Genomic DNA, 27326 nt, shown 5'->3' on the forward strand with positions numbered 1-27326 from the left:
TTAAGTTGTATTCTGTATGCCCAGAAATCCTCCAGTGCTTTCATTTGCAAAACAAAAGATCATATTGTGCTAAGAGAAGCTGTCTACAATTTGTTTCTCAATCTTCTTTTAAATCTATTGCCCCTTTCTGATAAACCTAAAAATATCTGACCCTTTTTAAATGTTACTTGAGATTTCAATGTAAAATAATGATTAAGAAGGCATCAAAGTAGTTCTTCACCATCTTTCCTTCTTCCTGGTTGCCAGAGCCATGAAGGTCGAGCTGTGCAGTTTGAGCGGATACAAGATCTACCCCAGATAGACCTTGGGGTAGGCCAAGATCGGGCCCAACACCAGGACTGACAGGAAGGTTTCCCAATTTCTTAATGCAAAATGCCAGTTGGCATTCCTTTCTAAGAGGATTCCTCAGCAGGTAAACTGGACTATCCTCTACAGAAGAAAACACAAAAAGGACAGTCAGAGGAAAGCCAAAAGACAAAAACCCGCTGTGCAGTCAAATTCCAGAAGGCCATCATTGGTGCCATCTCTTGCTGATAGAATGGCCAAGAGGAATCAGAAACCTGAAGTTAGGAAAGCTCAACAAGAACAAGCCATCAGGGATGCCAAGGAAGTAAAAGAGGCTAAGCAAGGATTTTTAGACAGCAATGGCTGGCTGTTTCAAAGTTTCCCATGAAGGCAGCAGCTAAGCGAGAGACTGTGAAGCCCATGAAGGTTTCTGCATCCTGAATTGGTGGAAAACTAAGTTGGCAGATCAGATTTTTATATAAACATCTATTTAAAAAATGAATACATCAAAGTAGAATTGATAAATTCAATAAATTCACTGGATACAAAATCAATGTACAGAAATCCGTTGCATTTTTCTACACCAATAATGAATCAGCAGAAAAAGAAATTAAAAAAAAAAATCCCATTTAAAATTGCACCAAAAATAAGATAGCTAGGAATAAACCTAACCAAAGAGGTGAAAGACCTATCCTCTGAAAACTATAAAACACAGATGAAAGAAAGAGAAGATGACACAAAGAAATGGGAAGACGTTCCATAAAACAAATATCGTTAAAATGGCTATACAACCCAAAGCAATCTACTCTTTTTTTTTTTTTAAAGATTTTATTTATTTATTTGAGAGAGAGAGAATGAGAGAGAGCACGAGAGGGAAGAGGGTCAGAGGGAGAAGCAGACTCCCCGCTGAGCAGGGAGCCCGATGTGGGACTCGATCCCAGGACTCCAGGATCATGACCTGAGCCGAAGGCAGTCGTTTAACCAACTGAGCCACCCAGGCGCCCGCAATCTACTCTTTTAATACAATCCCTATCAATACACCAACAGCATTTTTCATAGAGCTAGAACAAACAATCCTAAAATTTCTATGGAACCACAAAAGACTCTGAATAGCCAAAGAAATCTTGAAAAGGAAAAGCAAAGTGGGAGACATCACAATTCCAGACTTCAAGTTATATTACAAAACTGTAGTAATCAAAATAGTATGGTATTGGCACAAAAATAGATACCTATATCAATTGAACAGAATAGATAATCCAGAAATAAACCCACAAGGGTATGGTCAACTAATCTTCGACAAAACAGCAAAGAACATCCAATGGGAAAAAGACCGTCTCTTCAGCAAATGGTGTTGGGAAAACTGGACAGCAACAGGCAAAGGAATGAAACTAGACCACTTTCTTATACCATACATGAAAATAAATTCAAAATGGATGAAGGATCTACATGTGAGATCTGAAACCATAAAAATCCTAGAAGAAAACCACAGGCAGTAACTTCTCTGACATCGGCCATAGCAACTTTTTTCTAGATAGGTCCCCTGAGGCAAGGGAAACAAAAGCAAAAATGAACTACTGGGACTACATCACGGTAAAAACCTTCTGCACAGTGAAGGAAAACCATCAACAAAACTGAAAGGCAACCTGGGCACCTGGGAGGTTAAGCGTCTGCCTTCAGCTCAGGTCATGATCCCAGGGCTCTGGGATTGAGTCCCGCATTGAGCTCCCTGCTCGGCGGGAAGCCTGCTTCTCCCTGTGCCCCTCCCCCCTGCCCTACAGTTGCTTGTGCTCTCACTCTCTCTCAAATAAATAAATAAAATTAAAAAAAAAATAAACAACTAAAAGGCAACCTATGGAATGGGAGAAGATATTTGCAAATGACATATCTGATAAAGGGTTAGTATCCAAATTATATAAAGAACTTATACAATTCAACACCCAAAAATCAAATAATCCAACTAAAAAATGGGCAAAAGACATGAATATACATTTCATGTCTGGAAAACATACAGATGGCCAACAGACACATGAAAAGATGCTCAACATCACTGATCATCAGGAAAATGCAAATCAAATGAGATATCACCTCATACCTGTCAGAATGGCTAAAATCAACAACACAAGAAACAATAGGTGTTGGAGAAGATGTGGAGAAAAAGGAAGTCTTTTGCACTGTTGGTGGGAATGCAAACTGGAGCAGTCACCCTGGAGAACTGTATGGAAGTTCCTCAAAAAGTTAAAAATAGAACTACCCTATGATCCAGCATCACACTACTGGATATTTACCCAAAGAATACAAAAATACTAATTCAGGGGGTTCATGCACCCCTACGCTTATAGCAGCATTACCTACAATAGCCAAATTATGGAAACAGCCCTAGTGTCCATCAATTGATGACTGGATAAAGAAAATACGGTACATACATATACCTTGGAATGTTATTCAGCCATAAAAAGAATTAAATCTTGCCATTTGTAACAATGTGGATGGACCTAGAGAATATAATGCTAAGTGAAATAAGTCAAGAGAATCAGAGAAAGAGAGAAATCAGAGAAAGTGAAATAAGTCAAGAGAAATCAGAGAAAGACAAATACCATATAATTTCACTCATGTGGAATTTTTAAGAAACAGAACAAATGAGCAAAGCAGGGGCGGGGGGGAAGAGAGAGAGAGAAACCAAGAAACAGACTCAACTATAGAGAACAAACTGATGGTCACCAGAGGGGAGATGGGTGGGGGGATGGGTGAAATAGTTTATGGAACTAAGGAGGGCACTTGTCTTGATGAGCCTGGGTGATTAACATAAAAACTTAAAAACAAAAGAACACATCAAAGTAATTACACAATTAAATATGCTTTTTAAAACTAAACATGCTCTTCTGGATTCTCATGTCACCACCAGCTACTTCCCAGAATACACCTCACCCACCTCCCACACCAGACACATCTACAATATTTGAACAAAAACACTGATTCTAAAACAGAGCCACTCTTTACAAAAACAGTGAGTGCTTTGCTCTCTCAGACCTAATTCCACATACAAAGGAAGGCAAATTTATCAGTTAAACTTTCTAATTATCTACACTAAAGAGAGTAATTAAATGCAGAAAGAAAAGAATAACAGTGAATAATCCAAAAGGCATATTTCTTACTTTGGAATGCTAACTAATTTACTTTTCCAATTATGTTTAACTTAATCTATTATTGCATTTCCTAACCCCACACTGATTTATAATATAGGAGACAGACCGGAAACAGTGCTGATTGGGAGAAGCCAGTGGAAGTTCCAAAACATGTTGAAATAATCCATAAAACAGATAACTTATATACAGAAATTTGAGAACCATGATATTGTAAGGTTAGTGACTTAAAAGATGGAAATATTCCTGTCATTTTTTTTCCTCATCTTTTAGGTTGGTAGTATTGCAAGACAATTGAAAATTTCGCTTTTCTATAATTCTATAATTTTCCCTAACTTGACATAATTTCCCCCTTTCTTTCTTTTATCTTTCCCTTGTCTTCTACCTTCTCACCTACCTAGAAACTATCCATCAACTAGATGGTCATTTCTCAGGAAAGCAGTGAAGCAAAAAGGGAGGAAAAAAGTCATAAAATGAGCTGTCATCCCCATTTTTTACAGATAAAAACATTGAGCTGATAAATATCAAAGTCAGAATTCAAACCCCAAAGTGACAACTATTTGCAGTTAAACAGCACATTCTACTTTTTTTATTTAAGATTTATTTATTTATTGTAGAGAGAGAGCGCACACGCACAAGCGGGAGGAGCAGAGGGAGAAGGAGAGAATCTGAAACAGACTCTGCCCAGAGCGTGGATCCCGATGACACAGAACTCAGTCTCAGGGCCCTGAGATCAGGACCTGAGCCGAAACCAAGAGTCAGATGCTTAACTGACTGTGCCACCCAGGCACCCCAGCACGTTATACTTTTAAAAGAACTTTCTACATATTATTTCAATTTATTTAACTTTGATTAGACCCTTCCTTGATCTGAAAAATGGATTTCTAAAGGCAAGGGTGAGACATGTTAAGATTCATGTTTATGGTTTGTCTCCCTCTCTGATTTAATCTGAGCTGGAGGAGAGGTGGGGGGGGATGGGGTAATTAGGTGACGGGTGTTAAGGGGGGCACTTGATGTAATGAGCACTGGGTGTTATATGCAACTGATGAATCACTAAACTCTACCTCTGAAACTAAAAAAAAAAAAAAAAGGATTCATGTTTATGACACACTCGGATTCAAAAAAATTTTTCACATATAAATATAAAAATCATGGATAAAAATGCTAAGAAATGTTTCCTTGGATTTTTGTTAAGCCACAAAGTTTTATAAGGTTACCTGTATACAAAATTGTTAGTCTGACTTTACATTTTGTGGTCTAAAATCAAGAAAATATATATTTAACCATACGACCAGTCCGAAAGAAATTGAGGCTGAAAGAAATCACTGCTTTTTTCAGTTATCTCATAGCAAAAGTTTGTGAGAATTTGTACGTAGTCTCAAATTATTTGATCACAGTTTGCTGTAGCATTAACACACTATTTTGAGAATTATGATACCCAACACAATGCCTTGTGAATAAAGAATGTGCCCAATAAAATAGTTGCATTTATAAATGAACAAGTTAATAGTATAAGGTGCCAGAGAATAAGAAAGTAAAATAAGAAAGATTTAGACTGGAAATAAAGTGGGGCAACTTTAGTGATACTTTATAATAAAATAGCAATTGAAGAATGCGTAAATTCATTTAACTCATTGATGTTACTTCTACATCACAATTTATTTTTATATTTTTAAAGTCCATGTGCATTTAAATAAAGGTAGGTCTAAAGTTATGTCAGGTTTGTTTTTCTATGCTAGAAATTCTGAAAACTTGATATTTTGTATTATTTGTTCATATATTTCAAGAGAGATTGTCGCATTAAAAATTATTTAAGGATTTGTTTCCATTATAATCTCAGTATATACTGGGTATTCCTGTGCTCTTTTGCCCACTCATCCATTTTTTATTTTTGCTTTCGTTTGTTTGTTTGTTTGTTTAGTTTTCAGTGATATGCTGCCTTTTTTTGGTAAACTCCTGGCTTTGCTAATTTTATATAAATCTAAACTGTTAAAATACAAATCCATTAACCAACATTTTTACATTTTCTAACACATATTATCTTTAAATTGCTCTGCCAGTAATTACTATCAATTTTCCCTATGCTGACATATTTTAGAATATGAAAATTTTCATACTTTATTTCTCAAGCATATGAACAAATTGCCTTGAAAAGTATAAAACTAAAGCATACAAATGTCTTTGAACAGAGCAATGAATGCCCCCTAGTGTTCCTTGTTAGGATATCAGTTTTAATAACATAAATTGAATATGTAAATGACATTTTCATAACTACTTAAAAAGTAAGCTCATAAACAATAGAATTTGAATGTGTATAATGTTTTAAATTTCACCAAAATTGGAGTAGCAAGACATTTAGTTAAATGTTGTCTCGAGTAAATAATAGCTATCATAATGTATACACAAAAGTGATAGAAATCGGAGCTGTTGGGAGAGTTTTTCAGATACGGGGCAGCTGACACTCCTGAAATACTATCCTGCCTTTCTAGCTAACACCAAACCAAACTCATTGGAATCATTCTTAAAACAGCAACATACAAGGGCATCTGGGTGGCTCAGTCCTTACGCGTCTGCCTTCAGCTCAGGTCATGATCCCAGGATCCCGGGATCGAGCCCCACATCGGGCTCCCCGCTCAGCGGGAAGCCTGCTTCTCTCTCTCCCACTCCCCCTGCTTGTGCTCTCTCTCTCTCTCTCTGTCAAATAAATAAAATCTTTTTAAAAAAAAAACAGCAATATACAGGTAATTAGTCCCAGAAACCACACTTGTGCCCTGTCCGTGGGCATGCATATACAGAGCTTCTAACTCGAGAGATGAAACTCTATTTCCATGAGCATCTTCTGCCTCTGCTCTAGTCTCCCAGTTGGTAATAGCCATGGTGAAAATAGAAAGAAGGAAAAAACACAATTTACCTGGGCATGCGTCAAAGCTGCAATGTTACAGTGTACCTTGCCTTAACTTTACACAGAGGCACTCATACCAAGAATTTAAAAGTGCCAATGCCTCCGTGGTCAAGATCCAGTGTCTGGTCTATCTAAAGCAGCATTTGTTTAGAGAGAACAAGCAAGCACAACAAAAAAGCATGTTGGTGGATATCTGAGTTTATCACAACTTCACGGAATACTGCATATTTGTCTCTGTAACTAAGGAAAATGATTATAATTATCACAATCAAAAGAAAAAGGCATTGGAAAACAACTGAATTGAATGCATTAAGCAGGGGGTGTTCCTTATTTTATTCTTACCCAGTATCTCTTTGCCTTTTGGGGGGCCACCACCCCTCTTCTGGTGCATGGACTTGATATTGTTGAGAAAGTCTTTCTCAGGACCAAGAGGTGGGCACAGGATGCAACCTTGACCACACTTTAATTTCAGAAATATGAATCTTGGGCAGAACAAAGAGAGGACACAAAGTAGCTCCCTAGATCCCCAAAGCTGCCTGTTCCTGCACATTCAAAGGCCTACATGGCCAACTTTTCCTTGGAATCTGTGTGAGATACCAGTATCTTATTAATTCTCTTTTTGCTTAAGTTAACCAGAGTAAGGATGTCTAACTGAACTACTTCATAATAATAACATTATACTTACCACACTTAGATTACATAAAAAATGAAAAATAAAGTAAAATGGTGTAATTATGTTGTGTTTTAATTTTAAATGAGTAATTTATGGACAATATTTTTATTATCATTGAATAACATCATCAGCTACGGTTTAAAACAGAATTTGTGGAGATAAGTTACATTATCAATATACTTTCACAAACATCTCCAAAAGAGCACAATAAAAAAAAGCATTAGAGCAAAAATATTTTTTATTGCTCATGTTTGCAAATAAATAAAAACGCCTTCTTTCATTCTTTGCTTTAGTTGTCAGGTAGCTATAAATATGTCTTCCTTCCAACAACACTCTCCAAAATTTAAGGAGAAGAATTATTTCTCTGTCGCATCCAAATCTTTCACTCGTTTTAAATTTATACTCATTTTTGTTTCCATTTTTAACCTTTCAAAGGGTAGTTAAATAATAAAATATTTTTCTTTATTATTAAATAATTCATAATGTATGTGAAAGAAGCAAAGCAAGATAATTCTGTTTATTTAAACTTTGCTTATGTCTGTCAATTGTACTTCAATTTAAACATTTTTATTTAAATAGTTGTTTCAGAATATTTTTATTTAAGAAATCTCTTAGCATGGACTATAAAATCCAAACGTCCTGTAAAAGGTCAGAATACCTACTTCCCTTCTTTAGCAGATAATTTCATTAAAAATACAATGAAATAGTGGTGCCTGGCTGGCTCAGTCAGTGGAGCATGTGACTCTTGATCTCTGGGTTGTGAGTTTGAGCCCCACGCTGGGTGTAGAGATTACTTAAAAAGAAAATATTTTTTAAAAACAAATACAATTAAACAATGATAATATAACTTTAAAATGGTGCTTTAGTTTACCAAATGTTTCTGGGCAAATTATGTCAGTTAAGTCTAATGACTGTGTGAGTCAAAGATTGGTACCACCATCTTACAGATAAGGAAATGGAGGCGGAAAGAAGGTAAGTGGCTTACCCAAGGTCTTCAGGGTCATCACATAGCAAAGCCAACTCAAATGCAGATCATCTTTCTCTCCAGCTATGGTTCTTTCCATTTTACCACACTACAAAGTAGCGGGAAGTTTATTTTCCTAGAGTTGTATTACCTCTTAGTGATACTATCACTATACTTACTATCAGTAATACTATCAGTGAGTCAAAAGTAAACCAAGAACAAAGCCGTGACACAAGACCCCTGGGCAGTTTCCAGGAGCTGTAAGTTACTGGTGCTCAAGTGCCTTTCTATCAAGAACTGCAGGGGGCCAGGGTGGGGGGGACATAGAACTGTGAAGTGCCCCACATTGGGCTCCCTGCTCAGCGGGAAGCCTGCTTCTCCCTCTCCTGCTCCCCCTGCTTGTGTTCCCTCTCTCGCTGTCTCTCTCTCTCTGTCAAATAAATAAAATCTTAAAAAAAAAGAACTGCGAAGTGTTTTTCACTCTATAACACTGATTATTCTTTAGAATATTTCAATAACGTTGTGTCCCATTTCAGTGATAAAGTCAAACAAAATAAAAAGCTTCTACACAGCAAAGAAAACCATCAACAAAACAAAAAGACAACCTACTAAATGGAAAAAGATATTTGCAAATGATATATCCAATAAGGGGTTAACATCTAAAATATATAAAGAACTTATACAACTCAACACCAAAAAACAAATAATCTGATTTAAGATGGGCAGAGACCTGAATAGACATTTGTCCAAAGAAGACATTCAGATGGTAAACAGACACATGAAAAGATGCTCAATATCACTTGGCATCAGGGAAATGCAAATCAAAACCACAATGAGATGCCACCTCACATCTGTCAGAACGGCTAAAATCAGCAACATGGGAAATAACAGGTGTTGGCGGGGATGTGGAGGAAAGGGAACCCTCTTTCACTATTGCTAGGAATCTAAATTGGTGCAACCATTGTGAAAAACAATATGAAGGTTCCTCAAAAAATTAAAGAGGGGCACCGGGGTGGCTTAGACAGTTAAGTGTCCGACTCTTGGTTTCGGCTCAGATCATGATCTTGGGGTCATGAGATCAAGCCCCATTTTGGGCACCCTGCTCAGCCTGGAGTCTGCTTGAGATTCTCTCTCTCTCTCTCTCTCTCCCTCCCTTTTTTTTTTTTTTTTGAAGATTTTTATTTATTTATTTGACAGAGAAAGACATAGCGAGAGAGGGAACACAAGCAGGGGGACCGATGTGGGGCTCGATCCCAGGACCCTGGGATCATGACCTGAGCCGAAGACAGATGCTTAAGACTGAGCCACCCAGGTGCCCCTGTCTCCCTCCTTTTTGTCCCTCCCTGCTTGCGCTCTCTCTCCCTCTCTTTCTCTCAAATAAATAAATAAAATCTTTTTTTAAAAAATTAAAGATAGAAATAGTATATGATCCAGGAATTCCACTACTGGTTATTTATCCAAAGGAAACAAAAACACTAATTTGAAAAGATGTATGTCCTTCTATTTTATTGCAGCATTATTTATTTGGAAGCAATGAAAAGTATCTTTCAGTAGATGAATAAAGAAAATGTGCTAGACACACACACACAATGGGATACGACTCAGCCATAAAAATGAATAATATATTGCCATTCTCAACAGCATGGATGGCCCTAGAGAGTATTATGCTAAGTGAAATAAGACAGAGAAAGATGAATACTATGAGTTCACTTATATGTAGAATATAAAAAACAAAACAAATGAACAAACAAAAAACCAGACTCTTAAATACTGGTGGTTGCTAGTTGGGAGGTGGGTAGGAGGACAGGTGCAATAGATGAAGGGAATTAAGAGGTACAAGCTTCCAGTTATAAAATAGGAAGTCACAGAGATAAGTACAGCAGAGGAACATAGTCAATAACACTGTGATAGCATCATATGGTGACTCACTATACTTATCATGGTGAGCACTGAGGAATGCATAGACTTGTCTGACCAGTATGTTGTATACCTGAAACTAATATAACTATGTCAATTACACTTCAACAATAATTTTTTTAAGTGGAAGTCATAGAAGCAGAGAGTAGAAGAGTGGTTGTCAGGGGCTGAGGGAATAGGGAGACATTGGTCAAAGGGTCCGAAGTCACAGTTATGTAGGATGAATAAGCCAGAGATCTAATATACAGGCAGATGACTATACTTAATGTTAGTGCATTGATTACCGGAAATAGGTTAAGAGAGTAGATTTCAGGGGCACTCATCACACACACACACACAAAATGGAGGAGAAAGTGACATGTTAATTAGCTTGACTCTAGTATTCATGTCACCATGCATATATGTATCAGTTCTTCATGTTGTACACCTTAAATTATATACAATCTTTATTAAAAATGCATAAATAAATGAAAAAATGTAAGGATTTTATTAGAAGGAAATGTATGTGTACGAAGTAATAAGGAGGGAGCTGGGGAAGGCTGAGGGAGTTGTCAGACTGAATGCAAGCCTAATCAGCAAGAATAAGATGGAGAGAGAGTTGAATGGATGCATCTGAGACAGCTGTGCAGTCTAAGGAAGGTTTGGCAAAACCCTAAGGATGTCCTGGAGCCAAGGTGGGCCAACAAAGGAGTCACACCTGTCTTCCGGGGTGAGGTGGGCCTCAGTGCATCACTGTTTTCAGTCCTTGGCTGGAGGGGCCAATAGGAAGTATGGCCTGGGGCAAACGGGGTGGCTGGATCTCAAAGCACAGCAGTGGGGGGGCCCCTCCATCCGTGAGGATCTTTGTTACTGTTCCACTGCAAGGAGTATGAAGGACATGCATAGGAGAGAAGCTGTCCTAAAACTCTTTAAAACATTAGAGGGGAGGCCCCTTTTTATCAGAAACGCATTCGTTTTTTTTTTCCACAAAAAAGCTAATCCTGCATGATTTGGGAACAATATTTAGCATTACTATAAGTGGAATACTGAGAAAAGCATTCTGAATTACAACTTACAGAAAATGAAAATTTCTAAATCATCAAATAAAAAGTGTTCAATTGTTTTGTTCAACACCAGGTGGAGCTCTTTTGCTTTTTTAAAACAAGGAAAGCGATTTTAAACTTAATACAGGTTTGGGCTGATTATGCATAGCTCTTAAGTCATCTTGTAAAATCATTTGAGTGCTTTCACACCATATTTGTCACCATTTAAAATCTGATAATTTTTACAAATAGCACAGACTAGCTCAAACTGCAGTGTTAATAAAATAAGACCACTACGGCTAAAAATAACCATTAAATCTCTAAAAATAAAAAGTTGTAAATAATACCGCTTCAAAGGTCTACATTCTTCTAAAGGAACGAGTTAAGAATCTAATTTAAGGGCGCCTGGGTGGCTCAGTTGGTTAAGCGACTGCCTTCGGCTCAGGTCATGATCCCGGAGTCCCGGGATCGAGTCCCACATTGGGCTTCCTGCTCAGCGGGGAGTCTGCTTCTCCCTCTGACCCTCTTCCCTCTTGTGCTTTCTATCTCTCATTCTCTCTCTCAAATAAATAAAATCTTTAAAAAAAAAAAAAAGAATCTAATTTAAATCTCACAGTCAAGCCTAAAACAAATCAACTATGGAAAACCCTCTCCCAGATCTCCACTGTGCTTCATAATCATTCTCTTTTTATGTAAAATACCTTCTCTATAGGACAGATACAAAACAGGTTTTAGGTTATAACGTATAATATTTTCACAACTTTTCTATGCCAATTCTCAGAAGAAGCTAAAGGATTAAAGTAATAATGTTTATAATGTAGACATGCTTTTTCACAAGAAACTTGTCCCAGCTGGGAGGCATTACTTTCTCCGTGCCTATGCTTCAGAGTTCTTTCATTCTCATTGCAGGGTGATGGATACAGACACAAATAAAGGGATTTTTGCAGTCAAAAAAACTATTTTTTTAATGGTAGGGTTGATATACTCTTAAAGGAACCTATTTACTGCAGTAGTCTGTGTTATCTATCTATTCTCCCATCCATGCAAGAAATACTTCCGGGGAGCTTGCCCTATGCTGAAGAGATAGGAATGAATAAGACAAACATTGCCTGCTGCTTGGAGCTTGAGAGTTCAGAAGACCTACAATGAAGTCCACAGTTATAATAGAGGCTATTGTAATGAAGGAAATACAGGGTACTGTGGGAACCAGAGCAAGGGAACCTAATGACCAACCTGATCTAGGAGACAGAGAACACCTTCCCAAATAAGTGAAATTTAAGCTGAGATTCCTCTGTAAGAGAAAATGAGGTGAAAACCAAAAGGCTTTAAGGATATTTAAGGTGAAGAAACAGCTTTTACAAGGGCTGAGGATGAGCTAGAGTAGGTAAAATTTTAAAAAGCAAAAGCATGTCAGCAGAGCATAAAACGCAAGGTTCTTGGAGAAGGGAGAAAAATTTAAGATTTGGAGAGATTTCTGAGAACCAGATTGTGAGATCTTTTAAATGAATTAACAAATTGGAATTTTATCCAAGAACAATTGGAAATATAACTCAAGGGGCTAAGTTAAAATTTGAAAGGATGTGATAACCAGACTAAGAAATGTTCAGTGCCTAAAGGAGCAATATGATGGATGAATCATCAATATTCCTACCAAAATAAACTACTTAGATGTGATTATTTTGGCTTTTCTTATCCATTAGAGCAATAACATTGAAATACAGACTCATTTCATAAAATGACTATTGATTTCAATGACTTTTTATCATAACAACTCTTAAAAAGTTATATTGCTTTTCAGACTCTTTTTTTTTCTTGTTATAATTATATTTACTTCCAAACCACTCTAATTAAATTCTCTGTAAAATAGTAATATTTTGGGGCATCTGGGTGGCTCAGTCAGTTAAGCTTCCAAATCTTGATTTTGCCTCAGGTCATGATCTCCGGGTGGGGAGATTGAGCCAGAGGTAAGGCTCCGTGCTCAACATGGAGTCTGCTTGTCTCTCTCCCTCTCCTTCCCATCGATTGCATGTGGTCCCTTTCTCAAATAAATAAATAAATAAAATCTTTTTTTTTAAAGTGGTATTTCAATGTTGCAGTTTTAGAAAAAGACAGTCACTGGGGTGCCTGGGTCGCTCAGCCAGTTAAGTGACCAACTATTGATTTCAGCTCAGGTCATGATCTTAGGGTCCTGAGATAGAGCCCAAGTCAGCTCCACGCTCAGTGGGGAATCTGCTTGAGATTCTCTCCCTAGCTTGCAGGTGCTCTCTTTTTCTCTCTCTCTAAAATAAATAGATAAATCTTTAAAAAAATAATAAAAGAAAAAAGATAGTGACTAATTTACACAATACATTTCTGGTAAGAACATTTCAAATGGAGCACATTTGAATTGAGCTCCATGACTGGATAATCCAATATTTTGCTAAGCAGACCTATTTATGCCAACAGATCTGTACTCTGCAGTTTGTTGACCATATCCATGTGTTTCAAAGCTTTCTGATGTTTTATTTTGCTCTGAAGTTGTTTCCAATTGCTATAACTTTATTTCTAAGTGCAAAATAATCCTGAGCCTTCTTAAGGTAAAACTGATAAAGATCGTGTGGAAAGAAAAATGCACCTTTCAGGAATGACTTTTGCACCCTCCTCCACCACCCACTATCAAATCATCTCTTTTTCCTTTGGAGAACATAAGAAATTTTCATCATGTTACACTTTATGCACAATTTGAATTTATTTACTTTCATATTGTTGTTTACTACTTATATTTACATTATTTAATTGATATATACATTTTCAATCTATGAAAAGTGATTTGGTTATCTTTGGTCAAGATGGAATACATTGTAATTTTCCCATTAAAATTCACAAATATTTTTAAATTTATGGTATGTTTGTGGTTGGCTCCATAGCTCAGGGGTTAGAGCACTGGTCTTGTAAATTTATGGTATGTTTTATGGTGTGGATTTCAGGAATGAAATAATATCACCAATCAAGGAATAGGTATTCACCAAAGAACAGAGTTGAAACCAAATGCTTAAGACATGTCAATAACTGTACTAGGCTTCCACAAAATAAGAAATTATAACCAGGAAATAACCATTAAAACAGGATAATTTTAAAGTCATAAGAGATTACTTTGTAAATGAATGTGAACTAGCTGAACTGAATAATTTCCTAAGAAAATGCAATTTATCCAATTGGTCCCAGTAAAAACAGAATGTTAAAAGAGATGTATAGAAAAAAACAGTAACAGTTATTGAGGAACCACCCAACATGAAAACACCAAGTGCAGATGATTTCACAGGCAAATTCTCATAAAAACAGCAAAGATCAGATAATCCCAATGACACATATATTATTCTAGTACATAGGGAAAGAACAAAACTCCCAAATTCTTTTGCAAAGCAAGTATAGCATTGATATGTACACATGATAAACCTATGACAAAAATATTGCAGGCCAATCTTACTTAGGAATTTTAATGCAAAAGTCCTTAATTAAAATATTAGCAAACAAAACAAAACAAAAAAATGTTAGCAAACAGAATCCAAAACATCAAGGAAGTAATACATGTGATCAAATGAGATTTACTCTAGTAATGTAAAAATAATTCAATATTAGGAAACCCATTATTATAATTTATTATGGTAATATAAGTAAGGACAAAAATGATAATTATCTTCATTAATGCTAAAAAGCCTGACAAAACTTTTTACTCATTCCTGATATGGTCTGTTATGGGCTGAACTGTGCCCCCCCCCCCGCCAAAATTCATATATTGAAGCCTAACCTCCCCCCAAGAATGTATGTGGAAATAGGGCTTTTAAAGATAAACTTATGTTAAAATGGATCATTAGGGCGGGTCCTAATCCATAACGTCCTTATTAGGTTTAGGGCACAGACACACAGACAGAAGTATGACCATGGAGGACACAGTGAGAAGGTAGACATCAGCGAACAGAGGAGAGAGGCTTCAAAAGAAACAGAACCTGCAACACCCTGATCTCAGCTTCCAGCCTCCAGAACTATGAGAAAATAAATTTCTGTTGTTTAAGCCATCCAGTCTGTGGTATTCTGTTATGAGAGCTCTAACAAACTAATATACCCTACACTAACCCCCCAAAACTAAATATGATATGATTTTACACAACCCAGTCTTAATGCCAGCACCTTATTTAATAAGGCAACACTGAAGGCATTCCCACAAAAAACAAGAACAAAGCAAGGATGCCCACAATCTGCACTACTACTTAACATCATATTATGATGAAATTTGGCAATAGAAAACAAGCAAACATACTACTCAGAAAAGCAGTAGTAAAACAATTTCTGTATGCAGATGATATAATGGTATACCTGCTAGCCCAGGAGAATCACTAATAAAGCTAACTCAAACAAAAAAAGTACTCAATAATATAGCAGGATATAAAATTAACATATGAAAATCAATAGCCTTGATACAGTCAAACAATAACCAGATAAAAAAGCATCTGTGCTTTGTTCCACGTCTTTGTGGGGATGGTTCTGGTGTTCCTCTATTAAGTAAGGTACTGACTTCAAGACAAAGTATGTAAGTCATATTTATTTATTTTAGGGGTGGGGAGACTAGGAGTGAGTGTAAAAATCTTTTCAAAGGCTTTCTTAGCATAATGGGAGAGGAAATTTCGGTTAAAAAATAAATAAAACACCTAGGAATAAAGGAATATATTTTTAAAAACCTTTAAACACTCCTACAGAACGCAAAAATAGGCCTGAACTAATAGAAAGACCTATCTCTCTGTTAGATAAGATGAATAAGATGATGCATTGTAATAAAGATATCAGTTCTCCCTAAGTTAATATTTAAATGTAATGTGATCCCCATTATATGTTAATAAAAAGAATTAAAAATAAATAAAAATAAAAAATAAATGTAATGTGATCCCAATAAAAATGCCAGGGTTTTTTATTATTTTTTATTTTGTTTTTGTTTTTTTAGCTAGGAAATGGTGATGCTAAAGCTCATGCGGGAAAATAAAAATGGAAGAATATCTAGGAAACCCTGAAAAATAACAGCAATAAGGAGAGAATAGCCCTCCCAGAAACTGAAATACAACAAAAAGCTCTAGAATGAAAAAAGCATGGTGCTAGTGAGTAGACCAGTGGAACAGAACAGAAATTAGAGAAATAGACCCAAGTATACATGAAAGTTATTTTGTTACTGTCACAAATGTAACATCTCAAATCAATAGGGAAGGGTCAAATTTTTAATAAATGCTGTCCTGTATAGTCATCTGGAAGAAGATAACATTAGATACACACTTCTCACCACACACAAGAATAAACTCCAAATAGATTGAAAAAATCAAATCATATATAAAAAGAAAAGGAGGGCGCCTGGGTGGCTCATTCATTAAGCGTCTGCCTCCGGCTAAGTTCAGGATCCCAGGGTTCTTGGATCGAGCCCCACATCAGGCTCCCTGCTCAGCGGGAAGCCTGCTTCTCCCTCTCCCACTCCTCCTGCTTGTGTTCCGTCTCTCGCTGTGTCTCTCTCTGTCAAAAAAATAAAATCTTTGAAAAAAAATAAATAAAAGAAAAAGAAAAGAAACCATGCAAGTAGTAGAAAAATAAGGGCAATTCTTTTATAATCTAAGTGTGGGGACAGCTTTCTAAAAGTGACTTGAGAGACAATCCGTAAGACTCTTAACCATAGGAAACAAACTGAGGGTTGCTGGAGGGGAGGTGGGTTGGGGGTTGGGGTAACTGGGTAATGGGCATTGGGGAGGGCATGTGATGTAATGAGCACTGGGTTTTATATGCAACTGATGAATCACTGACCTCTACCTCTGAAACTAATAATACACTATATGTGAATTAATTGGACTTAAATAAAATAAAATTTTAAAAAGTGACCTGAAGTCCAGATGCAACAAAAGAAAATGTTAAATAAATGTGACTGCACTAAGAAAAAGCTTTTTCATGAAAAATAAACCACCGGGGCGCCTGGGTGGCTCAGTTGGTTAAGCGACTGCCTTCGGCTCAGGTCATGATCCTGGAGTCCCGGGATTGAGTCCCGCATCGGGCTCCCTGCTCGGCAGGGAGTCTGCTTCTCCCTCTGATCTTCCCCCTTCTCATGTACTCTCTCTCTTTCTCTCTCTCAAATAAATAAATAAAATCTTTAAAAAAAAAGAAAAAAAAGAAAAATAAACCACCATAAACAAAGTCAAAGGATAAATGACAAACTGGGTGAAAATATTTGAACAGATAGCATGTATAAAGAGGGTTGATCTCGCCAATATGTAAAAAATTCATTAAAAAATAAGGGGAACCTTATGACCATGGCCATAATGGAGTAGCAGAGACTAGATTATTCTCACATATGAAACAGCTGAAAAACCAGACAAAACACATGAAAGAATGGTTTTCAGACACTGGGCCACAAGAAGCACAAGGCATGATCCCTGAGAGAAGCAAAACAGATGAAGTCATGCCTCTGAGGGCCCCAGCTTCCTGCCTCAAGAGAGTTTCCAGGCCACAACAAAGGGAGGGGGAGGCCAAATACAGTCAAGTTACTCCACTGAGTTGCAAAGACAGAGTTAGAATTTGGGGAGGCAAGTGGGGTGGCAAAGCACCCAGGAGGGAAAAAATGCACAGATAAGAGGGGGCTGCATTAAAAAAAAGAGAGAGAGAGAGAGAGGGCTGTGTAGACTAGAGAACTCCAGGGACCTGAAGAGGATTCCTCTTGAGCCTTCCGCTAAGTACTGGGAAAAACATGCATGTGAGGGAAACTCCTGAGCCAGAGAAAGAACCACTGGAAAGGAGCAGAAGGAGCAATCGTCAGAGATGGGATAGCACTGGGAATAGCTTATGTCCCCACTAGCCAGAGTGGAGGAACCTCAAAATACATGGGAAATCTGACAGAATAGGAATCTGTAAGTTACAGAAGGGAGGTCAGTGCTTGCCCCGGGATGGGAGTGAGGGATGAAAAAGAGGCGGATTGCAAACAGGAAACTATTGGGGGTAATTAGTATATTCATTATACATATACATATGCTAAAACTCAACAAATTGGATATTTTTTTAAAGATTTTATTTATTTATTTGAAAGAGAGAGACAGAGAAAGCACAAGCAGGGGAGAGGGAGAGGGAGAAGCAGACTCCCCACTTAGTGAAGAGCCCAACGCGGGGCTCGATCCCAGGACCTGGAGATCATGACATGAGCTGAAGGCAGACGTTCAACTGACTGAGCCACCCAGGGGCCCCTAGATTGGATATTTTAAATGCGTGCAGTTTTATTATACATTGATTATACCTCAATAAAACCATGAGGGAAGTAAGTTTTTAAAAATTAAAAGGAAGAGAAAACCCAAAATTAAAAAAATAAATACCCCTAAACATATAAAAAATGCATGATTTCACCTATAATAAAAGAAATGCACAATACTGATGCCACTTATTACCTTTCATAGTGGGAAAAATTCAGGAGCATTTCAATGCACACTTGAAGCTATGAAGAAACAGGCATTCTTAAACTTTCCAGGTGGTAGTACAAAATGGTATGTAATCCATTGGGTGGGGATTGGCAATGTCTACCAAAACTGTATATGCATTTATTCTTTGTTCCAGCATTCTAACTTCTAGGAATAATCCTGAAGATACAGTCCCCCTCTCCCCCAAAAAAGAGTTTTTTCAATGTGACATTACTAGTAATAGCAAAATATTTGGAACAATCTAAATGCCCTTTCATTACAGCCTGGTTGAATAAACTATTGAACATCCATACAGGTATGCAGCTCCAAAGTTGAATTTTAATAAAAACAACTGAACCTAGCTATATACTGAATTGATAACATAATCACAGAAAAAAAAATCACAGAACTAATTAAAGTATCTTTAAAATAGGGACACCTGATGACTCAGTCGGTTGTGTCCCACTCTTGATTTGGGTTGAGGTCATGATCTCAGAGCTGTGAGATGGAGCCCCGCATCAGGCTCTGTGCTGAGTGTGGAGCCTGCTTAAGATTCTCTCTCGCTCTCTCTCTCCCTCTCCCTCTACTTTCTCTCTCCCTCTCTAAAACAAAAAATAATAATAAAATAAAAGTATCTTTAAAATATAGTAATCTGGGTGTATCCTTAGTTGACATACTCCAAGGACAAGAAGAACGGCTTAAAAGATTTGGCTTTGGTTGACATAATAATTCTAATCCGAATTCGTATTATGTCCTAATTGCACGAGACAAAAAAGGAGTGAATATATTGATATTCTGGGAACTGAGGTTCTCTCTGTGGAAAAGGAAAAATTTAAATATGGGTCAGGGGAAGGAGAGGGAGAGCCTTGTGGCATTGTTTCGGAATAGGAAGTATTAGTACATCAACTAATTTTTTTTCAATATATTTCCTTGTTCTCCCCTTGAAAGGGCATAGAAGCAATGACATACTAGTGGCAGCAAATACCCCTATTCCCCAGTGTCAAGAGCTGTACAGGGTCTGAGACTTCATCCTACTTACAACCTGATAAGCAAGCCTGCCATAGCATCACGAATGCTAGCCGGACACAAGGAACTCCTGGGTTAGCAAAAAGGACTTTATTACAGAAATAGCAATCGCTGGACTATCAGCATCTCTGCCAGCTCCCCAGCCCCCATTCCCACAGGGCAACATGGAAAGGGCCAGGTGATGTCTGTACGTTCCATGGGTTCCTTTACAAGAGGATCCTGAACTTAAGCAATCCTGTCTTGTAGAATGGGAACAGCCTTCCCATTCTCCATGATTCACCACAGATGAAGACATTATCTTTATTATATCGTAATAATAAACAAACTTGTCTTTTGCTCTGGTGGGAGACTATCTTCTAAGGCTGTTCACTACACAAACATCCTTGAAAAAAACAGTCTAGAACAAAAGGCAGTTACTGCATCACTCACAAGATGTCCAGAAATGTAAGAGAACCATGGAGAATTGTCTCCCAACACCCAGATCTTGCTGTCCAAATGTCATTCCCTCCCCACTAAAAAAAAGGACTCCTTTGATAAATGGCTGATTATAACTTTGGGGCAGGAAAATCACAGATGAGTCTGGAATGTTTTATTGTGTCAGAAAGTAAGGGAAGCCTGAAAAGCTGCTGAAGACATTCAAAGGAACACAGGGCTGGAACAAGCTGAGCATCAAAGGTAATTACAGAACAGATTATAGCACATTCAATATGTTTTTAGCTATCCAGGAGGCCATAGTAATCCTTTGAAAAGGTGGTGGAGGGAGTTCACCTTTACAGAATAATGCCAGCTAATAAGTGAAGAAGCAATGAGAGGAGGAGAAAATAAATATGAATCGTCAATGCATGCCTATTGGTTTATAAATTGGCCCCCGCACACAGAGGGCGAGGAGGGTCTGAATTGGGAATAGCTGCACAGCCCTCTCCTCTCGGCTACTCTACCCCACGTTCCCCTCCCCAAATTCTAACTCTGTCTCCTCAACACAGTGTATTGTTTTTGTGTGTCTTCATTCATAAATGTGCCTCCAAAATAAACACGAGCCAGATGTGATAACCACTGACTTTCTGTGAAGCCATTGCCTCATTTCCCTTTAGGTTTCTTTTCATTTCCTTAATTCGCCATTATGTGGACACATCATCTTTATTGTTACCACTTTACGTTGTCCTTATTTATATTTGGACCATGGATGACTCAAAGGTACTTCACAAAGGCACAGGGGCGCAGCAGCACCTCCCTGTTTATTTTCCCTTCCTTACAAGTTCTTACACATGCTTAGGTCAAAGTCACTCTCATCTGTGTGAAGCCCCTAACGGTAGAATGAAGGGTGGTACCATCCATTATTAAATAACATTACTGTTATCGGCTCACACGAACACACAGCCCCCAAAGCATGTTCAAAAGACATGTCTAGGGGCACCTAGGTGGCTCAGTCAGTTAAGCGTCTGCCCTCAGCTTAAATCATGATCCCGGGGTCCTGGGATCGAGCCCCGCATCGGGCTCCCTGCTCAGGCTCCCTGCTTGGCGGGAAGCCTGCTTCTCCCTCTCCCACTCCCCCTGCTTGTGTTCCCTCTCCCACTGTGTTTCTCTCTGTGAAGTAAATAAATAAAATCTTTAAAAAAATAAAACCCACACGTCTATATTCTAAGACTGAGTTGTATCTTCTAACTCAAGAAGTTAAGGGTGTCACTAGCAGTTTTTATACTACTCAATTGATCCCCAGCTCTTGAAGGCGGAGGTAGATGCCAGGCCCCTGGGAGAGGAGTAGGTGAAGGAAGGAGTGCTTCCCAGCTATGTTGTTCTAAGGATTTGCATGCTGAAAGGATTTGGAACCAGGCAAATAAAACTTGATCCACCAGCCTATCATTCTATCTATCTATCTCCACACATTTATTAAATGTTTAAGATAAAAACAAGCCTAAATGTGGCTGCAGTGCTCTGGGGAATGGCAAATGTGTATCAATGGCATATCATATAATGGGGGTATAGATGCTCCTACTAAGTTCCAGCAGGAGAGCGGTGGAAACAGCCTGAGACAGGGCACAGCATGGTAGTTCGGAGCTGAGATCCAATTCCTGAAAAGGTGGCTGGGATCCTTGGCCCTCTGGGAGTGTGAGCATTGAACAAGATGCCTCCCCTAGATAGGAAGATAGAAGAAGAACTAAGTGATAAAGCATTTTTAAATGACAACACAGTAAGATTTATTTAAGAGTACTCATTAAGGATTTGTTAAATAAATGAGAAAAAGTCAGAAATGCTAACTTGTTATAACTGTGCCATTCTGCCCCCTCAAAGTCCGTTTTTTGTTCCATTTTCTAGTGCAATAGTAGATTCTCCAAGTCCTTCATAAAGGAGCACCTACTCAACAGACAAAACTGTCCCAGTAACTGAAAATAATTTCAATCTATCTTGAAGCTGAAAGACCCCTCCTAAATGTTGAGGTGTAAATGGAAGTAGAGAAGCCAGTTCTGCCAACTGTAAAAGCTGAAGAAAGCAAATCCCTCTAGGTGAAGATCAAGATATTTTTATAATTTAAAAAATCTAGACATCTTATGCATATGTTGTCCTGGGTGGTAGAAGTAAGACTCTGCTTCACACTTTCACTCATATCATGTCTTTTTCCTAAGTCAGGGAGTACGCAAATGATTATCACCTCAAAGCTGCAAGAGTGAGGCAGCATTGGCATGGACAACTGAAGCAACCAGAAATCCTAGAGAAGAAAAAGGGATTCAGAAACTGTCTAAGCATTCACACTCCACTTCATTTTTCTGTTCAGTGTCAGATTCCACTGTGCACATCCTTGCTAGGGTCCTGCCACCTCTGTTAATCAACTCCTCCAGTGACAGAGAGCCCTGTCACCCTAGTGAGTCTAGATATGATATAAGATGCTGTGATGCACCACCACAATCCTCTCTCCACACCCTCTCTGCCCCTTTTAGGAGGGAGGCATTCATTCCCCACCCTGCTGGGAATGTTGACAGGTGAGCCTCTCAGCTGAGTCCCTCTCCAGAAGCTGCCCTCAGGGGGCTGGGGGGCTTGTCAGTTGAGCATCCGACTCTTAATTCCAGCTCAGGTCATGATCTCAGGGTCGTGAGAATCAGCTCTGCGTTGGGCTCTGTGCTTGGCATGGAACCTACTTAAGATTCTCTCCTTCTCCTTCTGCCCCTCCCCACCGCTAAGAAGGAGAAGGAGAAGGAGAGGAGGAAGAAAAAGAAGAAAAGAAAGTGCCTTCAGCTGAAGAGAGTCACTTTGTCCAACATCATAACTCTTTTCTGAAATGATAAGAAAATACCCCAAAAGTATGTCCCTCTTGCCTGAACTCAGGACAACTCTGCAGGATCACCCCATATCAAGCCCGTAGGACTGGCTGTGGCCTCTTGGAGACCGCACTGCAGCTCAGCTTCTCACTCCGCCCAGTCCTGCTGCCTGCACTCTCCCCACAGTTGTTGATCCCAACAGCACTTCCTAATAAACTTCCTACACAGAAATCTCCATTTCAGAGTCAGCTTCTCAAGGATTCCAACTTGCGGGATATATTAAGTATAAATCTGCCTTCATATTAAAAAAAAAAAAAAGTCCACTTGTCCTAATTCTAACTTCAGAAGCTGTATTGGATAAAACAATCTCTGTTCCACATGATGGCCTTTCAGATATTTGAACATAGTTCTTATGTGTCTTGAGGGGAGCACTCCAATCTTTGGAGTTTGTGAGAAGGCAGAGGAACCAGCTGATACACTAAGACCAAAGCCGGCGGAGTGTAGTGTCTTGGAAACCATGCCTGCGTCAGAGCTGCCAAGCACTGCTGGAGATATTTCCACCCACAGGACCCACTGGTTCCAGAGACAATTTCCCATAACCAACCTTGAAAATGCACTGCATTAGTTTTCTATGATGCAAACAGTTCCTGCATTAAAAAATGACCACAAACTTAGTAACCTTAAACAGCATCCATTTATTAGCAGCTCACCATGCTATAGGTCAAAAGTCCAGGAGGGCTGAAGTAGGTTCTCTGCCTTCATTCTCACAAAGGCAACATCGGGATTTCATCTGGGTTAAGACCTTATCTGAAGGGTCTGGGGAAAATCCCTGTTCCAAGTTCATTCAGGTTATTTGGCAGAGTTTAGCTCTTTGTAGTTGTAAGACCGAGGTCCCCACTTCCTTGCTGGCAGTCAGCCAGGGCCACTTTCTGCTTCTAGAGGTCCCCCACATTCCTTCTCAAACAGTCCCCTCCATCTCTAAACCAGCAATGTCTTATACAGTTCTTCTCATGTGGAAGAACTCTGACTCTAACTTCTTCTGCCATCAGCCAGGGAAAGCTTTTTGCTTTTAAGGGCAAACTCAGATTTATTATGAAAACATAACTGAATAGTGATCTATAACACCACAGACTTCTCACAAAATTTGAAGTCAGAAGGAAAAGTTACCGAATAGTTACAAACAAAAGGTAAATTACTAAAAACTTAAGATAACATAGTAATTATCCAAAATAGTTACATAATAACTATTCCCTATATAAAAATTTTGTAATGGGCCTTTTTTAAAAAGCAGGCTATCCATGTATCCTTAAATTGCACAATATTTTGAAAAACCATTTATGTATATCTGAGAATGGAAGTCTGTTGGAAATTTTCACCTGTAGAATTCAGTTACTAACTTTTCTCAAATCATTCTTTTTACATATTTATATGTGAATACATCCTAATTCTAAAAGTAATATATATTTATTGTTTAAAATTTTGAAAAATACAGAAAAGCCTAAAAGAGAAAATAAAAATCACTCACAACTCTACTTCCAGATGCAGTCATTTTTAAGATTCGGTGACTATCCATCCAATCAATTCCCTAATTTTTACTTAGTTAACAAAGTCTGAATGTACAATTTTGTCTCCTGAATATTTGCTCAAGTTTAAGTCATAAATATTTCATCATGCCATTAAGCATTCTATTTAAATTTCATTTTAGTAAATACGTATCAGTTCATTATATGAATGGACTTTAATCTATATAAGTATTACACTGATTTTGGATATTTACACCTTTTATACATTTGTTATGATAGCATACTGTAATGAACATCATGATCTTCATTTCTTATCATTTCTTTGAGATTAATTTCTGAATCAAAAGACATGAACATTTTCAGACCAGGCAGAGCATAGAGCAGAGGTGAAGCAAGACAGAAGGATTTATTTAAGACAGAAGGATTAAGTGAAAGTCTACATATATTAAGAGATGAGATCCCCATTGCTGATCCTCTTTACCCACTTGGTTCCCAGAACGCTGGCAGCCAGGATTCAAGAAAGTAACCCAAGAGAAAAGTTCTACATATAATGGCATTTGGAAATCCTACAATGAATAGCCAAGTCCCAGCTAATAACTGTGCATCTTAAAATTAATATATCACTACTTATAATTAATCTGTAATCTCTAATCAGTAGTACCTTATAACTAAAACAACATTTTCCAATCTCTTCTCCATTTATCCACCATTATAGTATCAGACAGAACAGTTTCACTGCCCTAAAAATCCTCTGTGCTCTGCCTATTCGTCTCCCCCCAGCCCTTTTGGAAATCACTGATTCTCAGTTTTGGCAATTATGAATAAAGCTGCTATAAACATCACTGATCTTTTTACTTTCTCCATAGCTTTGCCTTTTCCAGAATGTCATACAGCTGAAATCATAGTATGTTGCCTTTTCAAATTGGCTTTTTTCACATAGTAATATGTATTTAAGATTCCTCCATGTTTTTCATGGCTTGACAGCTCATTTCTTTTTAGCAATGAATAATATTCTATTGTCTAGATAAACCACAGCTTATCCATTCATGTACTGAAGGACATTTTAGTTACTTCCCAGTTCGGGCAATGATGAGTAAAGCTGCCATAAACATCCATGTGTAGGTTTTTGTATGAATATAAGTTTTCATTTCATTTGGGTAAATGCTGATGAGTGTGATTGCTGAATTATATGGTAAAAATATATTTCGTTTTGTAAGAAACTTTCAAACTGTCTTCCAAAGTGGTTGTACCATTTTGTATTCCCACCACCAATGAATGAATGCTCCTGTTGCTACACATCCCCACCAGCATGGTGTTGCCAGTATTTTGGATTTCTGCCATTCTAATAAGTGTGTGGTGGTACCTCATTGCTGTGTTAATTTGCAATTTTCTAATGACATATAATGTGGAGCATGTTTTCATATGCTTCTTTGCTGTCTGTATATCTTCTATGGTGAGTATGTATGTCAGGTCTTTTGCCTTTTTAAAATCAAGTTGTTCCTTTTCTTATTGTTCTATTTTAAGAATTCTTTGTGTATTTTGGATAACAGTCCTGTTTCTGATATGTCTTTAGCAAATATTTCCTCCCAGTCCATGGCTTGTCTTCTCATTATCTTGACAGTATCTTTTGCAGAGTTTTTAATTTTAATGAAGTCCAATTCATCAATTTTTTTCATCGCTTGGGCTTTTGATGTTGCATTTAAAAATCACCATACCCAAGGTCATCTAGACTTTTCTCCTATGTTCTCTTCTAGGGTGAAGTGTATTTTTAAACTACATAGATCCCAAAAGAGAATATGGAGTCCACGTGAGACTGGTCAGCCACCACCTTTTATTCATCCTTTTATCTCTGAAGACTAGAACTCAGCCTGGCACATCACAGGTAATCAATATATGTTTACCAAGATTGATGAATGTATATAGCTTCTTTAGGCAAATTTAAATTCCCACCAAAAACTGAAACCTAACTCGCCTCTCTTTCCTACTCTCCCATCCTTGCTGTGGCAGCCAGGGCCCGCAGAGCCTCCTCATTTCCTCCTCCACTCCTCCCTTGTTCACGGTCCTCCACGCTGCAGGTGGTAGCTTCCTTTGCTGGGGGCGGTGCCTGGACAGCCGTGTCCCTTACCCGGGACAGACTTACTGTCCAGGAAGGGAGAGTGAGGAGCACTAGGCGGCGAAAGAGCGCAGCCTGGGACAGCACGGCTGGAGGCACTGGCCGGCTCATCGCGCGTGCAAAGGACCTCGAAGCTTGTTCGGACAAGTTGGAGGGGTGGGGGGAACCAAGACGTGGAAGAGGGGGACTGTGGGTTTGGCCAGCCCCGGCGGAGGTGGCGGCCAACAGAGCACCCACCTGCCCCGGGGTCTCTGGCGCCAGGGTGGCCGTGCTGCCCGCCTCCGGGCTCCAAGATCCGCACGGGGTAGCAAGCGGGCGAAGGGCAGGGACAGCCGTCGCTGCACACCGCCGCCCTTCGTTCTCAGGTTTTTGAGTGTCCAAAGCTGGCAGCCTTTTCTTTCAGCTCTGGGTTCCCCAGCCGCGGCCCCATCTGTGCCCGAGGCAGGCGGCGCTGCGAGTGCTGCGGCAGAGCCCTCGGCGCCCCCTCCGCCTTCTGCCTGTGACCTCTTGTAAGCTTTTGCAGCGAGTCTCAAGCGGGCATGTTTCAGGTGGGCAGGTCCCGCATCCCCAGACCTGCCCCCAGGAACTTGGAGGACCTGGACTCTGTGCAGCGCGTCCTCTTACACAGGTCAGTGCTGGGCCGGGGGCCCCGGGAAAGACCGTCCTCGGTTCCCGGGGATTCTGGCGAGGGGAGGGGCAACTTTCCTTCGGGGGTCCTGCGTGAAGAGTCTTACTTGGGATTCTCCTCCGTGTGGTGCTCGCCGCGGGAGGGCGTTGGGGCCTGCACCCCACCCTTTCAAGAATTGGATGCTCCGGATCCACGCGGTCTCGCCGCTGGGACTCTGGTCCCGCGCGGGACCGGGTTTTCCACCCACCTACAGAAAATACCACTTTCTAAAGAAGCTAAAAACAATTAAGCAAAGCTGTTCTTTAAACACCTCTAGACTTTCTCCAGGAAAAAAATAGCTGAGAATATTGTTTGAACTCTGATTGTGATTGGAGTTAGAATGAGCCACTTTTTAACAGATCTAAATTCTAACACACACACACACACACCTAGGCCAC

General features: G+C 38.9%; 1 protein-coding gene and 1 pseudogene across 1 annotated transcript in view; both read left to right on the forward strand.

Annotated features, from left to right (window-relative positions):
* Positions 1–250: 250 nt before the first annotated feature.
* On the forward strand, positions 251–786 carry LOC113925498 (annotated as a pseudogene).
* A 25622-nt stretch (positions 787–26408) lies between these two features.
* INTU (inturned planar cell polarity protein) overlaps positions 26409–27326 on the forward strand; it is a 101881-nt gene continuing 100963 nt past the window's right edge. The window contains exon 1 of the mRNA XM_027599723.1: positions 26409–26889. Coding sequence (XP_027455524.1) covers positions 26801–26889 — 89 coding nt within the window. The 5' untranslated portion in view covers positions 26409–26800. The remainder of the gene's footprint in view (positions 26890–27326) is intronic.

This window comes from Zalophus californianus, chromosome 2 (genome assembly GCF_009762305.2).
Source record: "Zalophus californianus isolate mZalCal1 chromosome 2, mZalCal1.pri.v2, whole genome shotgun sequence".
Taxonomy (NCBI): domain Eukaryota; kingdom Metazoa; phylum Chordata; class Mammalia; order Carnivora; family Otariidae; genus Zalophus; species Zalophus californianus.